The 14327-nt window shown below is 37.7% G+C and overlaps 3 protein-coding genes across 7 annotated transcripts in view; 1 reads left to right on the plus strand and 2 right to left on the minus strand.

The window, feature by feature from the left end:
• Positions 1 to 2326, minus strand: part of LOC131796808 (uncharacterized) — a 3222-nt gene extending 896 nt beyond the window's left edge. Inside the window, exons 1-3 of the mRNA XM_059114414.2 lie at positions 2023 to 2326; positions 782 to 973; positions 1 to 70 (exon numbers count right to left, since the gene is read on the minus strand). The exon at positions 1 to 70 is cut by the window's left edge and continues 125 nt beyond it. Of these exons, the coding sequence (XP_058970397.1) occupies positions 1 to 70; positions 782 to 973; positions 2023 to 2101 (341 nt within the window). The 5' untranslated portion in view covers positions 2102 to 2326. The remainder of the gene's footprint in view (positions 71 to 781; positions 974 to 2022) is intronic.
• Positions 2327 to 2802: 476 nt separating this feature from the next.
• Positions 2803 to 9872, plus strand: LOC131796675 (probable methyltransferase-like protein 25). Of its 4 annotated transcripts, XR_009341151.2 has the most exons (11): positions 2803 to 3260; positions 3419 to 4106; positions 5341 to 5453; positions 6706 to 6735; positions 6995 to 7033; positions 7634 to 7668; positions 8014 to 8113; positions 8426 to 8500; positions 9286 to 9357; positions 9456 to 9624; positions 9787 to 9872. XR_009341151.2 is itself a non-coding variant. In XM_059114281.2 (10 exons), exons 1-10 carry the CDS (start codon positions 2808 to 2810, stop codon positions 9537 to 9539), a joined length of 1689 nt encoding a protein of 562 aa, XP_058970264.2. In that variant the 5' UTR covers positions 2803 to 2807; the 3' UTR covers positions 9540 to 9872. The 4 variants fall into 4 exon arrangements, 2 of the variants coding, with proteins under 2 accessions (XP_058970264.2, XP_058970265.2); XM_059114281.2 differs by having other exon boundaries at positions 9456 to 9872; XR_009341152.2 differs by lacking the exons at positions 9456 to 9624; positions 9787 to 9872 and having other exon boundaries at positions 8014 to 8045; positions 9286 to 9356.
• LOC131796673 (acetyl-CoA carboxylase) overlaps positions 9872 to 14327 on the minus strand; it is a 36240-nt gene continuing 31784 nt past the window's right edge. For both annotated transcript variants that reach the window (XM_059114279.2, XM_059114278.2), the window contains exons 65-72: positions 14138 to 14324; positions 13450 to 13571; positions 13055 to 13134; positions 12687 to 12752; positions 12239 to 12339; positions 12087 to 12156; positions 11788 to 11918; positions 9872 to 11359 (exon numbers count right to left, since the gene is read on the minus strand). In XM_059114279.2, coding sequence (XP_058970262.1) covers positions 11206 to 11359; positions 11788 to 11918; positions 12087 to 12156; positions 12239 to 12339; positions 12687 to 12752; positions 13055 to 13134; positions 13450 to 13571; positions 14138 to 14324 — 911 coding nt within the window. In that variant the 3' untranslated portion in view covers positions 9872 to 11205. The remainder of the gene's footprint in view (positions 11360 to 11787; positions 11919 to 12086; positions 12157 to 12238; positions 12340 to 12686; positions 12753 to 13054; positions 13135 to 13449; positions 13572 to 14137; positions 14325 to 14327) is intronic.

Consider the following 14327-nt stretch of genomic DNA (forward strand, 5'->3'; position numbering starts at 1 on the left):
TTCTTCTTGCACTTTAGGCACGACCCACTGCCTAGACATTCTACGCAGTGGGAATCATGCCAGTCACAATCTGTGCGAAAAAGCAAATGTCAGAGTGAAAATGGCGAAACACAACAAAAACCGAGGATAAAACAGAAATTGATTTTTCTAATCACTTATAATCACCTCATCAACATAAACTGAGGGAGTGAATGAATATCAACCGAATGCAAACAGTTGAACCTTGTTTGCCAGTTTTGCTTTCATTGGCGTTGTCACATCGGATGTAAAAAAAAGTATAGTTTTGCTGATCCTGTTATGCAATGAAATTCACCTCCTACTCACTCTTTGGCTTACGCCAGTAACAGACATTAGGCTTCGAGGCCTATCCAATGTGAATTTGCCCACGCTATAGAACGCTGACCTTAATGAGGTTGGCAAAGGCTTTATGCGTGAAGCGTAAATTTTACCGACGGAGAGGTAAGGTAAGGTTTGAAGTTAATCCTTTTAAATTCATGACGCGTGAAATATTGTTTAAACTGCAATACACGTGAATTTTTCAGTTCGTGCATGAAACGGGATCAGGACTTCCCCTCCCCTACCCTCCACCACTTTCCACTTTTGCTACCCTCTTCAATGCATCAGTTACAACAGAGTAGGATATCCATCTTTCCTCCAAAAGTTCGAAACCATCATATTTGCAAACCATAAATTAAAGTTGAGCAACATTCCTTGTCACAACATTAGTCGATTTGTTGCTAAAATCTATTGGTGACGTCAATACATTCACAAATTTAATAACCTGTTTTTCTATCGCAAATGTAAGCTCTGATGACTGGATCCCATACCGGTACTTGTCCTGATCCGGGTGGGCACTGGCTTTCGCATCTACGTCGAATGTAAGTTTTAACCAGTGTATAGCCTTCTTTGCATCTTCGACATTTCGGGAAATGTGACTTGGGATCTGTACATTTTAGGCAATTCTCGTCGCAGTCTGAGTTTAAAAGAAATTAAAATCAACGAACGATTTTATACATCAAATAATCCCTACTAACGTTGACGAATTCAAACCTGATGTAAGTAAATTAGGGAAGAAATCATTGTAAAAAGGCACTTATGATAAAAGTATACGATATCCTATTGAGTATTTAAGAAACACGAACGATCGTCGTTTCAAAACTACTGCAGTTTATATACCTTTGCCAAAAATATGCTCACATAACAATCTTTTGGCCCTGTTGCTTACAACTTAGAAAAAAACAAAACAATTGGAGAGGAGACAAGAAGGCATTCGTGCTGCGATGAGCGTTTATTAATATGTCAAGTGGATGAAAGATAAGTAACAATTATGAAGTTTAGGATCTGTTTATCAAATTTTTGCATTGTCGTCTTTGTCTGGTAGGAGACCCTGGCCGTCGGTAGCGAGGTCAAAGGAAACTCAACTAAAGTAAACTTAGAATTTTGCTGAATGAGATTTTAGTGCTCAGAAACATTCTCCTGTTCCTCGAATCTTAGTATTCTTGAAAGACTTTTGATTAGAAAAAATTTGCAATTGAGTTTAAATTTAATAGCCGGACGATGCTTGTCTCAGCTTTTTATCAGTGAATACCTGAAACATAACTAAAAAGTTAAGGCCAATAATAAGCTTAGAAAATTAAAAATGTAAGAAAGGAAGAAAGATAGAGAGAAAGAAAGAAAGAAAGAAAGAAAGAAAGAAGGAAAGAAAGAGAGGTTTCGCACTCGATTATTTACGTCTGATAACATTTCTATTCGTCCTCGCAGATATGTGGTTTTCCCAAAAGGGAACTTGCTCGTGTTTTAAATCACATAGCAGCTAAAGGTACTCAGATGGCAAAGGATGAAATTTTGGAAGCAACTTATCAAATCATCCTAATGCTCTTTCTAGTAATAAGTATTTCATAGGTAAAAGAGCAAAATGACCGTCGTTCAAATCTTCAAGCTTCAACACTGGGGACTATCTACTAACCGGAAATTTCGTTACTAAATTTCATCGAAGAAAATGATAATCAATTGGCAACTTACCAGACCTAACCGACCTTGAAGAATATGAAAGCGCAGGAACAATGGAAACCAAACTGAAAAGTAGGAGAAGAGCCTTCATGATTGCTAAACGTACAAATGGCAACTTTCCAATGCACGCAAGGCAATTCGATCTATCTTTTATAGCATGCACAGAAAACAGATACCACCAAGTTGGTGACCTCAATCCAGCAGGGCACTTCAAGGCAGGAACTTGTTTTAGGAGGATTGAATGACGTCATTTGTATCAACGAATGATCAGGAATTTCTGAGAATGTCGGCGGGGGATGTTCTGGTATTACCTTTGCACGCAACAAAGAATGGTTACAGGGTACTTTGTCCTGAAATAGAAACCAATTTTTCTTCTTGGTATCCCTTTACCTACATGAAGTTTCTGAAAATTTTATCAGCAAAAGTGCGGTTAAATGCATCCTTACCCATCCCCCTCTCAATTCTCTTTTCAATCGCTGAAAACGCACCGTTTCTTCTTGCCCTATAACGCAACAGAAGCCGTTCGCTCTTCTGAGAAAAAACAATAAGGTTTTCAGAAAATGGTTACAGGAAGTTTCCTTGAACCTACGAAACAATGCTTGAAATGCTTGTTTTCTTTCGGAATACCCCTGATTTTCAGATTTTTCCCGAATGCAAAACCTCCATAGAGTTTCAGTTTAGAGCCACGTTTTGCCCAATCGATTGCAAGATTTGCTTGCCATGGAATACTTTAAAAGTGCACGCTACTCTGGTACTGGTAACTAGAGACCAGTCTTTACTCTATCCCAATATCCAACATGGCGTCCATCCAAGCAACTAGTAATCCGAATCTTGACCACTTGAACGAAGATTTTAAACGTTTGATTGCTTATTTAGAAAGTAAGAAGGAATTAATGGATGCCCATATGGTTGAATTCTTCACTTCCAATCACTGGGAATCCCTTTTATCGCCTCAACTTAGAGAAGATCTCGAATCACTTTCACACAAGCAACTCACTCACCTACCTACTTTGGCTTATGATAATACTTCAGAAGAATACAGAACACTCGGTGAACACCTGAGATTGTTTCTCGAGGAATCGAGGCAAGCTCAACTTAAGAGTTTTACTTGGGTGAAAGATCAAAGGGAGTTTACTAGCAACAGCAAAGTGAATTTTATTTCTCATATCATGACGCCAAAGAAATCGTACGAGGTCGATGTGATGTCGGATGTGATTAGTAGATTAGCAAAGCGATTCCAAGTCAATAAGGTAAATTAAAAGTTTGTGATGGAGGAGATTTATTTCTACGCTTTCCATGGCTATTGGTTTAAGTATCTTCCATCTAAACCCGTAAGATACAAGTTTATGGCCTTGTAATTTCGCTCCATTCTATTTTGGTGAATACTGAACTTTTTTTTTTTCTTCAGATTTTGGATCTTGGAAGTGGTAAAGGCTACCTGAGTCAATGTTTAGCATTGCAGTATGGATTAAAGGTAGTTGGTGTTGATTCCTCTGATGGCAATACACAAAATGCAGCCAGGAGAAATGAGAGGCTTTTGAAAGTGTGGTCAGGACTTGTCAAAAAGTCCAAAAGAGAGAATAATGGCTCATTGAGGAGTGATACTGTATCAGAGGCTTCTCCTTCTTGTTGTGATGGTTCTTTACATCTTTGCAACCACTTTTGTGAGGATAGTGATAAAAAAAGAGCTTTACACAGGTCTTCCTCGTCATTGTCTTCCAGTCCACAGGGTGACAGCAGAGTCACATGTAAGGGATCATCTGATGCTGTCCATAGATGCTTATATTCTGAGAATGATACGAATGGGGAATTAAAACAATCATATACATGTGCACCAAGCCTAACTTCATTTGTCCCTGTCACTGGGTTTGTTGATCAGTCATATATTTCTAATGGAACACTAACTAGAATTTTTGATGAACTGGGAACCCCTTCAGATGGGGAGAACATTGAATGCAATGGCATGTTCATAGTTGGTTTGCACACATGTGGTGACTTAGCTCCAACTGCACTGAGAATATTTTCAAGTGAATCCTCCGTGAAGTTGATTTGTATAGTAGGCTGTTGTTATCACCTTGTTACACAAGAAGTTGGAGGTAAGAAGAAATGTTTCATTCACATGGTTATTTTTTTTTATTGAAATTCACTTAGAAGTGTGACTGCAGGTACATGTAAAAGTGCTTTGTAAAATAATTTTTGTATGAAGTCTTTTAACCCTATTTTCTAAAGAACATCTTGTTATCCAGAGAATCACCCATCTTCCTGGCTGGAGGCTTCAATGGTTCATAGTAGGTTACCCCCCCCCCCCCCCCCCCTTGTGATTTCTGAATTTTTTACACAGTTTCTTCAAGTGAAAGTACCCTTGCATACTCCTGGGTGATGAGACAGCATGTTACTGCCTAGCAATTTGTCAATTTTTGGTGACAGTTTTCTTAGGTACCCCTTTATACTTGCCTTCTGGTTAACAAGACCAAAGGTTACTGCCTCACAATGAGTCAATTTTCCCTGACAGTTTGCAAAGGCACAGAATTGATTTACCCTAATGATTACTCCTGGGTGATAACAGAGCAGGTTACTGCCAAGCAATTTGTCACTTTCCCTCATGTAAAGTTCCTCAGGTACCCCTGTAGACTCTTGGGTAATGAGACAGCAGGTTACTGCCTAACAGTTTTATTTCTCTTTCAGTTTTCTCAAGTAATCATTTATACTCCTGGGTTGTGTGCTGTGCTGTTTTGTGTATTATCAATAAAGGGCAAAATTACTGAGCGCTGATTGGTTGAGAGAGAGGGCATTTTTTTCTTAATTGAGGGCATTTTTAGTAATCAAGAGAGGGCATGATTACCTGTTAATGATTGGCTAATCCGTTGCATTGCTAATCCGTTGCTTCCCAGATAAAAATAGACTGCGCGCGTGATTTTCCTTCGTATAAATTTTGCCCTTTATTGATAAACAAGTAATCCCATGAGACCTCGTACTATTAAGGATTAATTGCACTTGAGTTTTCAAAATTTTCCAAATTGCCCTCGTCGCTGAATTTTTGAAAACTCTCGTGCAATTAATCCTTAATAGTACTTGGCTTCATGTGATTACCTATACTAATAACCCTGAAATTGCAAGCTCTTTCTCTGTGCAGTGTTCAACCTGATTCTATGCAGTTTACTAAGTGTCGTCAAATAAAATGATCACGACAAGAAGTAAATACACATTGTAATTAGATATATATATATATACTGTAACTGACTTACACAACTGTTTGTCAAACTATAATTACAGAGTACAGGAAAGTGTTATGTAGCCAAAGATTGGTTCCAATTCCTTGTATTTCTGCAGCTTTTTCTAGAGGATCCATTGATTCTGATAACATTCCAGGTTTTCCAATGAGCCAGTTCTTGAAGCCAATTCAACTTCAGATAAGCAGGAATGCCACAATGGTTGCACAGCAGGTGACAAATTACATTAAATACTTGGTTTCTCAAATTCACCATTTTACTGCTTTTTACAGAAATAATATCTGACTACTGAAGGTGGAATGTATAACCACATAAAATATTTCCATGAATCACATTTTTCAGTAGACTTTTAAAAATTACTCTAGGCCTTTACAGAGCAGTTTACAAGTATATTTGACCACTTGCAGATTTTCATTAGGTTCTTCCCAGAAATTCTGGCATGTGAGGTTTAAAATCTTGTGCCTTCCATTTAAAATGTTGTTAGGCACCCGCAATGGTACCGTAATTTCCGGTCGTTTACCCGCGGGTAATCTGTTGATTTTGCATTAAACGCGCGCCACTGCGGGTAATAGGGAGGTGCGGGTTATGTGACAATTTTAAAATCCAGTGGTAGTTGAATTGAAAAAAAAAAAATATCACCAACATGCGTTTCCACCTCTCAAGTAAATTTTATTGTGTTAATAGTGCCGCAAAGCGGCACGAAAACATGATGCCGACTCGAGTTTATTTCACGCATAATTAGTTGCGCGACGAACAAATTATTATCGGCACGTGTGAAAACAAAACCTTGATGGTGACAAAAATTATCCATAGATATCCGGCGCATCAGTAACAAATTTCCATTTAACACTAGCTTGAGCTAAAGAGAATTTTCCCGTTTTAAGGGACTTGTTAGGCCCAATAGAACCGGAGATATCCTTTTTTTTCAGAAATCGCCGACAGTACTTTATAATTCAACTTTTAATACTCACCCAGCTTTTTTTCAACAAACATGGCGCTGAACGATCGCTCGCACAAAATGTGGCCACAAATTCGCATTCTGTCAAGTATGAAACGTTGAGATTTGGGCATGGGCCGCTAGTATTTTTACTGTATAATCTTATCAATAAAGTACATGCTAATATTGACACAGAATTGTGCACGCGTCTGAATTTCTTTGACCTTTAAACTCGACAAAGACGCTTCGAAGTTTTCGAAAGTTGGATCAGACAACTTTTAAAAGACTGAAATGTATCACCTTAATGTCACGTTTTCGCCACCAAAAAGTTGAATAACAACGTGCGGGTTATCCACCAGTGCGGGTAATCTGGTGACTTTTTTTTTCGCCGTATGCAATAATCGGCCGGTGCGGGTAATCGGCCATGCGGGTAAACGACCGGAAATTACGGTAATTTTTATGACATACATGTATGCTGTATGCACACATGCCCAATTATGACATTAATTTTGTTTTCTTTCATTTCAGGCTGCAGACAGAATATCTTCAGAATCCCAGGTGAATTTGTAAAGAAACAGTATTTACAGTAATTATTCAGTCCAACCATGGATTTAATAAGAGAGTGCAATGACATGACAATTTTGGATATAAATAATTTGTTTACCTACAAAAACAGATGGGTTTGTTTTTGTGAGATTTCATATTTCCTGTTTTGGTTAATAACAACATGGTTAGACAACTAACTATCAGACTATAGATGTTTCAAAGACATATATGGATAATTGTAGAATTTCTCTTTTGTGTTCTTTTCATATAGTGTCCCCCTCCTAGTGTTCTGTATAGAGCAATTCTTCAGGTATGTAATTATTGCTATTGTCATTATTTATTACATTGACTAATTAGACATACATTGTATGTTTAATTAGTCTCTTTTTCTACTCCAACTGGGTGCTTTGTGCTGATGAAGCCATGGTTTTGATTGAAAGGATGTAAGACACAAGATTTAAGTTGATTTAGCAAAGAATCACCACAAAAATTTCGAAAGGTTTTGGAAGTCATTGACATATTTAGTGATGCCGTAAGGCCATTAACCCGCAGACACATAGGAGTGACTAGCGTATTATTTCTCCTTACAATATCACCCCTGAATCAAACATTAAGGTCATAAGAAAAGAGAAAATGATCACCAACCCAAGAAGCTCTTGATTGTTCAACAAATTCTCCTTGTTTGTAGCTTAGGAAATGTATAGAGAACAGTGTAGAGAATTTACATACTGATTTTAGTGTGTAAAGGGTTGATACATTTTCATGTATGAGAATCATTACAATTCATTAATTTTTCTTTGAGGACTTAGCTTGAAGAAGATGATAGACTGTACTTTGAGAAGTCTGTTTTCATATATAGAGCCACTATGGCAATAGTTAACTTACATGAGGTAAATTTACTTTATAACAGGTCATTTTGAAAGAAAAGTTTGGTTTGGATGGAAGGTTGGTGAACATTATAATTTTGAAGTCCACTTATTTATGCAAATAACTAAACTATTACAGAAAGGAATATGGTAAACATTTATCACAAGAAAAGAGAGCATATATCTCTTTCCTACTTACCAGGCATCACAATTATAGTAAAAGAAATAGCAGCCAACCATTATGCAATTTTGGTTCATCAATTATTCTAGGTTCAGCTTACTCTGTGTGTAGATTCTCCTCGGCGGTTAATTTTTTCTTGGAATAACATCAAGCAATATTTAGGTATCTCATTGTTAAGCAAAGGGCAGTTTTCCCTAGAAGAATGCCCATCCTAACTTTAATTGTTTTTTCACACATTTGTAGTGGAATGCGAGTTGGCAAAGCTGGTGCAAAATGTAAGGATTTCAAGGAGTATGTTAATAAATGCCTTTATAAGCTTGGATTGAAGGACAAAATAAGTGAGGTTTGTATTGATATCAACTTTGTGCTGTAGAGGGCTTTTTGATTTGGTGTTGCAAAACCAAAACAAACAAAATCGCAAAGGCCAGCTTAAGGGAAGGAAGGCATCACAAGGTGCCAACGAGGAATCAAAGTACATTGTACATACAGTCTTTGTCTTAATTTCTTTGGTATGTCTTAGCAATTTTCTTTCTGTTTCCTTTCCTTTGCATCCTTTCTATTCCTTTCTCTTTAATTTTTTGGGTCAATAATTAAGGGAGTTCTCATGGTTTTCTCCCAGAACAAACAACACATGCATTTTTTGTGCAATTTACAGTTGTCTGATGAAGAAGTGAACTCTTACCTGACAAGATTTAAACACCATGAGAGGTATCTGCATGCCTTCCATCAGGTGAGGAGTCATACACTATGTTTCAGACTCTTTACGTTCATGTTAAAGGGGTGGAGAGCAAACTATGCTTAGATGTAATATGTGAAATGACATACCCATTCTGAGAAGCTGTTATAATCAGCTCTCAGCGATTTCCTCTGAACTTTCGTTTATGTGAAATATTTGAAAGAGTGAAGATGATGTTTTTCACATTGCGCAAACTATGGAAAGTGTTCACATTTGTTTAAATAACATCTCAGAGAAGATTTACCCAACTGCAACAGTGTTACTTGTCTTCAATTCTCCAGTTTTGCTTTTACAGTTGATGACAGACTGTTTGTGGCTCTTTTAATGCTTTGTACAATAAAGTGTACTTCATTTAGTGTTTTTGTTCTTGCTATCGTGCTTCAGTTCCTCAATTAAGTCTTCGTGGCTTCAACTAAACAGGAAGCCATTGTTGCAAAAAAATGTAATCAGCAACAAATCTCAACAACAATGCTTTGTTGCTAGGCAACTTATAACCAATCAGCATCAAGTAATCATGCCCTCTTGATTACCAAAAGTGCCCTCGTGAATAAGAATAAATGCCCTCTGTCTCGGGCCATAAGCATTCAGAAATTTTGCCCCACATGTGATAATCACCAAAAACCTGTAACCGAGAGATGGATTGATAATTTAACTTTTCTTACCTTCCTAGCATCTTTAATGTCATTTACATTCCATTTGCTTTAATTAGTAGAAGTCCACAAAAAAAAAGACCATATATATTATATATATATTTATATATACTACATTTCTGTTAACAGTTGAGAGCAGCTATCGCCCCTTGCATTGAAAGTGTTTTCCTGCTGGACAGACTTTTCTATTTACATGAACAGGTAACCTTTCTTAGTAACTGTCTTTGATTACTGCTCGTAATTATGAAGCTGATGCAAGCTACTGCACCTCCCCTCTCACAATTTTTTGTATTTTGCAGGGTCACAATTCTGCTTGTATTGTGCGGCTTTTTGATCCTGTGAGGTCCCCGAGATGTTATTCTATCATTGCTTCTAAAGCTTGACAATTTACTTTCCCCAAAAGAGGTAGAGATTGTCAGGGAATGTTTTCAGTGGCAGAGCAGAGAGAGAGTTTCAATCAGTACCTAGGTATACCAAAGCTTTGTTAACATGTCATTTCGACTCATTATACTCGGATACCAAGTTCCATTCTTTACAAGGTCAAACTTATACATGCAATAAATAGCCCAATTCCTGCGCCTTTGGGTTGTGGAAAGTCTAGTAACGTATGTTGCTTTCTTTTTATATCAGGCATGTTTGACCTTTATTCGAATGACCAAGACGGAGAAATCTAAACTACAAAGTACCACAGACTTTATAATAAAAGTTTGAATTTATTTAAACCTTGCGTTCATTTTCAGTACATCTAATATTTACTCAACGAATGGGTCAACAAAGCAAACTGATTGATGGTATTAAGGAATAAAAAATTATGATCATGGCGATTTAATGACAATTTTTTTTGTAAAATCACTGCTTGAGTGAAATTCTTCAAAATCTACTTGTAGAAAACCTTGAAAATGAAAAAACATAATCAGGAAAATTTAATTCACATTTTTATTTATTGATTGATTTTCTTAACTTTCATTCTTTGAGATTGAATGGTGCACTAAGCTGAATTAAGTGAATTGACAAAAGAGAACTACCTTTAAATTTAATTCAACGTAAAAGAAAATATCGTTTCAAAATCATAGAATACAATCTGAACCACACAGCTTGGGAAAAAAAAGAATCACGTCATTATAAATATAAACCTATCGAGTTTGTCATCCCTCAATTAAACAACTTTCTTATGGAAATTTTATCACTTTCAACTATAATCATCATTTTAGACCATATGGTAACACAGGGAATTCACATTATTCCTATCAGCCTCCTGGTATCGAGTTATCAGCCACTTCAGTTTTTTAATACGGTGGCATTCCGATAAGCCTGACTCCCAGCCTCATTAGAAATATCCCATCTTTGTCAACATCAAGATCTTTGTGTCAGTTACATTGATAAGTTTGAAGAAACTTTAAGAGGCACGAGATTTAATAGCAACCTACTGGAGAAAAACTACTCCACTGCGAATATTAAATATTTGCCTTAACACAAATTTGTTTTTTTAAATATACTAGTACTCGTTCCCTCTAATAGCAACCTCTCTCTTCGTTCACTTGAAGAAAACATTCAATTTTTTGTTCTTATTTATACCTTTTCGAGGCAAGATATCTTTTTTTTTTAGCGACAAAGCATGCGATATGTTACCAAAATGGACGTTATAACGCAAACTGCAAAACTCCGTCAACTCAAATTCCACAGAGAGGTTTGAGGGTAATCGCGTGTGGGAGTACTCTTTAGAAGCAAAAACCACACAATCATAATACTTGCATTTACTGTTCGACTTTCTGCAGAAATACTTTTTGTTATCCAGGTGAATGAATTGTATTATCTTTCTACGTTCCTGGTACTAGTATCTAAGTACGAATCAAAGTGCCTGGAAATCAAAGTAACTTTGGTAAAATGACTTTCACATGGGGGAAACTCATCAAAGTTTGAAAATTTGTTCGCGATAAGTAAGAGAAAGAGTTGACGGAGTTCTGTCTCTTAAAAAAATATTTCCCCTGAACAATCGACTATTTACATGCTACAGTCATAGCAAGTTGGAGTCAAATCAAAATTTGCGTTTTAGCTGGCAGACTCGCCATTTGAATTATCCACAGTACTACCAGAGTCCATGGCAGCCAAAATCTTGGAAACCTGCGCACGTTTGGCAGCAGTCATTTGCTGGGTAATGTGTACAATAGAGTCCATTGCAACTTCAGGATTTTCTTGCACAAGTCTACAGTGGATGAAATAGAAGCTCTTACCTACCAAGCATCAAAATCGTGACATGATAAAAATTTGCTACAAATAGTAGGAAATGACCCTCAACTGAAGGAACTCTTGACTGTTAAACACAACTTCTCTCTGTCGGTATCATAGAAAATGTGTACACAGTGGTGCAGGGAATATGTACTCTGATGTTAGGGTGTGAAGGGGTGATACAAATAAACGTTACAACATTTCGAATCCGATATGCAAGGTTCAGAATATCATTTTTATAGACATTTTTTCCAATATTTCTCATGCCGTGGTATACTCTCTAGTTTCTTCGTTACGACTGATATTTGAGAACGATCTCTGGTCTCTTTCTTTTCAGACAATGACCGGGTTGAATGTTTACGCTCATGGCATAGAAGGAAAGAACGATTTTGAAGGGATACTTACGTCTTAATCTGTCTTAGGATCCAATCCCTGCTTATCCACTTCACATTTTCGTCAATGACAGAGTGTTCATTTAGACTCGCTTCCTTCTCCAGCCACTCCACAACTGATTTGTTGTCATTCCACAAGTAAGACTGCAGCATAAGAAGAACAGAGAATACATTTACGAGAGAACAGATTACTATCTTTCAAACAAGGGAGAAGGAAACAGTTCCACTAACGATGTGCACCGAGTCAAAAGTTTTTGAGTGGACAAAATCAATGAGTTAATGTTAGTACAAAGTTCAAGAAGGGATGTTTACCTTGGTGTTCCCGTGTGCCTCTAGAAACAATCTTTCCAACATGGAGCAGAGCTGAGGGCTTGAAATATCGCTATGAAAAGCAAAACAAAAAAAATTGACTTTACGAATGTTATCGCATTTTGTTCTCAGAAGTAACTGCACTGATTTCTTACGGATTAGCCTTCCTGATCTTCCTTTTAGCGTCTCTGGTCATCAAAATTCGCCTTAGGCGCCAGTAAAAGAACTGGCGGGACTCCTTCCACTTGAGAACTTCCTAAAAAGTGAAAGAAAGTCACAAATGTTACATTCTAACAGGGAATGAACTCAAAAGTTGAATCGAAATTCCCTTTTTTTTCCGCATCAGGGCCGAGTACTTTGAGCCACAACAGGTTAGGGTTACGTAACTTTAATCCAGTTTCGACTCATCCAACCCTAAGCATTTTTGAATTAATAGCTCGCTTGGCTCTGTTTATTTTTTGGAAAGGGGGAAAAGGACATTCAAACTATACATTGTTTGAATGCTTCTTCCGTTTAGCAGTTGGCACAGACGACGATAATAACGACGGTGACGAAATGCGAAACGACTGAAATTGGGACGACCAGCAATTAAAATGAACTTACGGAGATGACTCCCTTTTCTTGCATACGCCCTGGAGTATCATGAAGATCAGCAAACTCAACTGAAATCTGTGAACGGGAAGTACAAAGATCAAATTAAGAACTCGTGATGTAGATGATTACTTAACGCACAACAGATCCCAACCTTTTATCACTATCCATAACTAAACGTAATTGATTGACGGATTTCTCGGTTCTCTTCAGCACTCGATTTTTCACCCTGGATGGCCTATGTCAACATTGATTGGCCCGTTTCTTGCATGAAAGTCTTGACTAAAAGTTTACAATGATAACACATACGTACTTTTCCTACTTTAAGTCAATATCTGCATGATATTTCTTGACTAGGATCTCATTCAAGTTCACCATACCTGTTGATAAATGGGTAGTAACAGTTCCTCTCGTTCCTTCTGCTGCCTCTCCAGTGTTTTACGTTCTTTGACTGGTAAGTCTGAAACAAAGTCGCTCAGTTAAAATTAACGAGATTTCGAAGCGTCAAGTGCTTTCAAAAATGGGATGGGATTCCGCAAATCTGTACAGGTGTGCTGAGGCAGAGGTTTTTAAGGTCGTTAGTTGACTCGAGTGTGCCTCGTTGAAGTTACGTAAATATATCTCCTTTTGGAGTACATAAATTATGATTCCCTGACCTGAACCGTCGGGTATACTTTTAATTTCGGATGGCAGAGCCGCCTTTAAGTGAACTCCTTCTTGTGTTACTTTCACCTCTTACAAGCCCCCCCCCCCCCAAATCAAGCGAGTTTATTACCTGCTGATGCGAGAGCCTGCGCGATCTCTTGGCATTTGGCATCCAATCTGTGCATGGCTTTTACAAGATCCTTACGTCGGAACTTGATTTCCACTGTACCGGCAGGTTCAAGTACTCCACCTCTGCGAGACGAAAAAGATAAAGCAGAGTGTCTTGTGTGTTCTGTTCTCATTTCGTACACATATAAAAGGTCCTGGCCATGAATCTATTTACCACCCGTCGACGAAGTATTTCAAGCCTTTCGTCTGAAGTATTGCGTTGTAGTTTTATATATCTTTTTTCTCAGAGTGCAGGCCGCAGGAGCAAAATATTAATAATTTGATACCTTTCTGTCGATAGAAATTCACTAGAAAAAGCGTATTATGTACTCCTGTTGACCGGAAAGCGGTAAGAAGTGAGTTTGAAACTTGATCGGGTCAGTGTGTTGTGTTATTTGGAAAGACCCTTTCCTCTGACAGTGCCTATCTCCACCCAGTAGTTTAAATGGATACTAGAAACTGTTCAGGGAAAATTTCAGAAATGCAAGGTCGAAGTATAACCCAAGTCGCCTCATGCCAATGAACCCGGGGTAAAAGCACTAACGGTATAAGCCTTGTGGCTCGTAATTTGACTCAGTGTATACAGTTGCCGTAAGAAAAAGTTAAAGCATAGCAATGTTATTTTATACGAGTTTTCAAGGTCATCTTACCTGCTTTCTTGGTCAGCGTACATCTCCATCATATCAGGGTTGATTGTTGGATCCACTACGACCCATGCTCCTCCCCGAAGTTCTCCATTTGGAGGGAGGTAAATAAACACTGGCTGTTCATATTCTCGCAGTGCGTCGACAATATAGGCGCCATACTTCAACACTTGTTCGTACATGTCCTTCATTCCTA

This window comes from Pocillopora verrucosa, chromosome 1 (genome assembly GCF_036669915.1).
Source record: "Pocillopora verrucosa isolate sample1 chromosome 1, ASM3666991v2, whole genome shotgun sequence".
Lineage (NCBI taxonomy): Eukaryota > Metazoa > Cnidaria > Anthozoa > Scleractinia > Pocilloporidae > Pocillopora > Pocillopora verrucosa.

What these genes read in the sequence shown, in the direction of transcription:
- LOC131796675 (XM_059114281.2), top strand. Translation starts at nt 2,808, where the DNA reads ATGGCGTCCATCCAAGCAACTAGTAATCCGAATCTTGACCACTTGAAC. An exon ending in AGCGATTCCAAGTCAATAAG is followed by an intron (nt 3,261 to 3,418) that starts GTAAATTAAAAG and finishes TTTTTTCTTCAG; the next exon opens with ATTTTGGATCTTGGAAGTGG. An exon ending in TGTTACACAAGAAGTTGGAG is followed by an intron (nt 4,107 to 5,340) that starts GTAAGAAGAAAT and finishes GTATTTCTGCAG; the next exon opens with CTTTTTCTAGAGGATCCATT.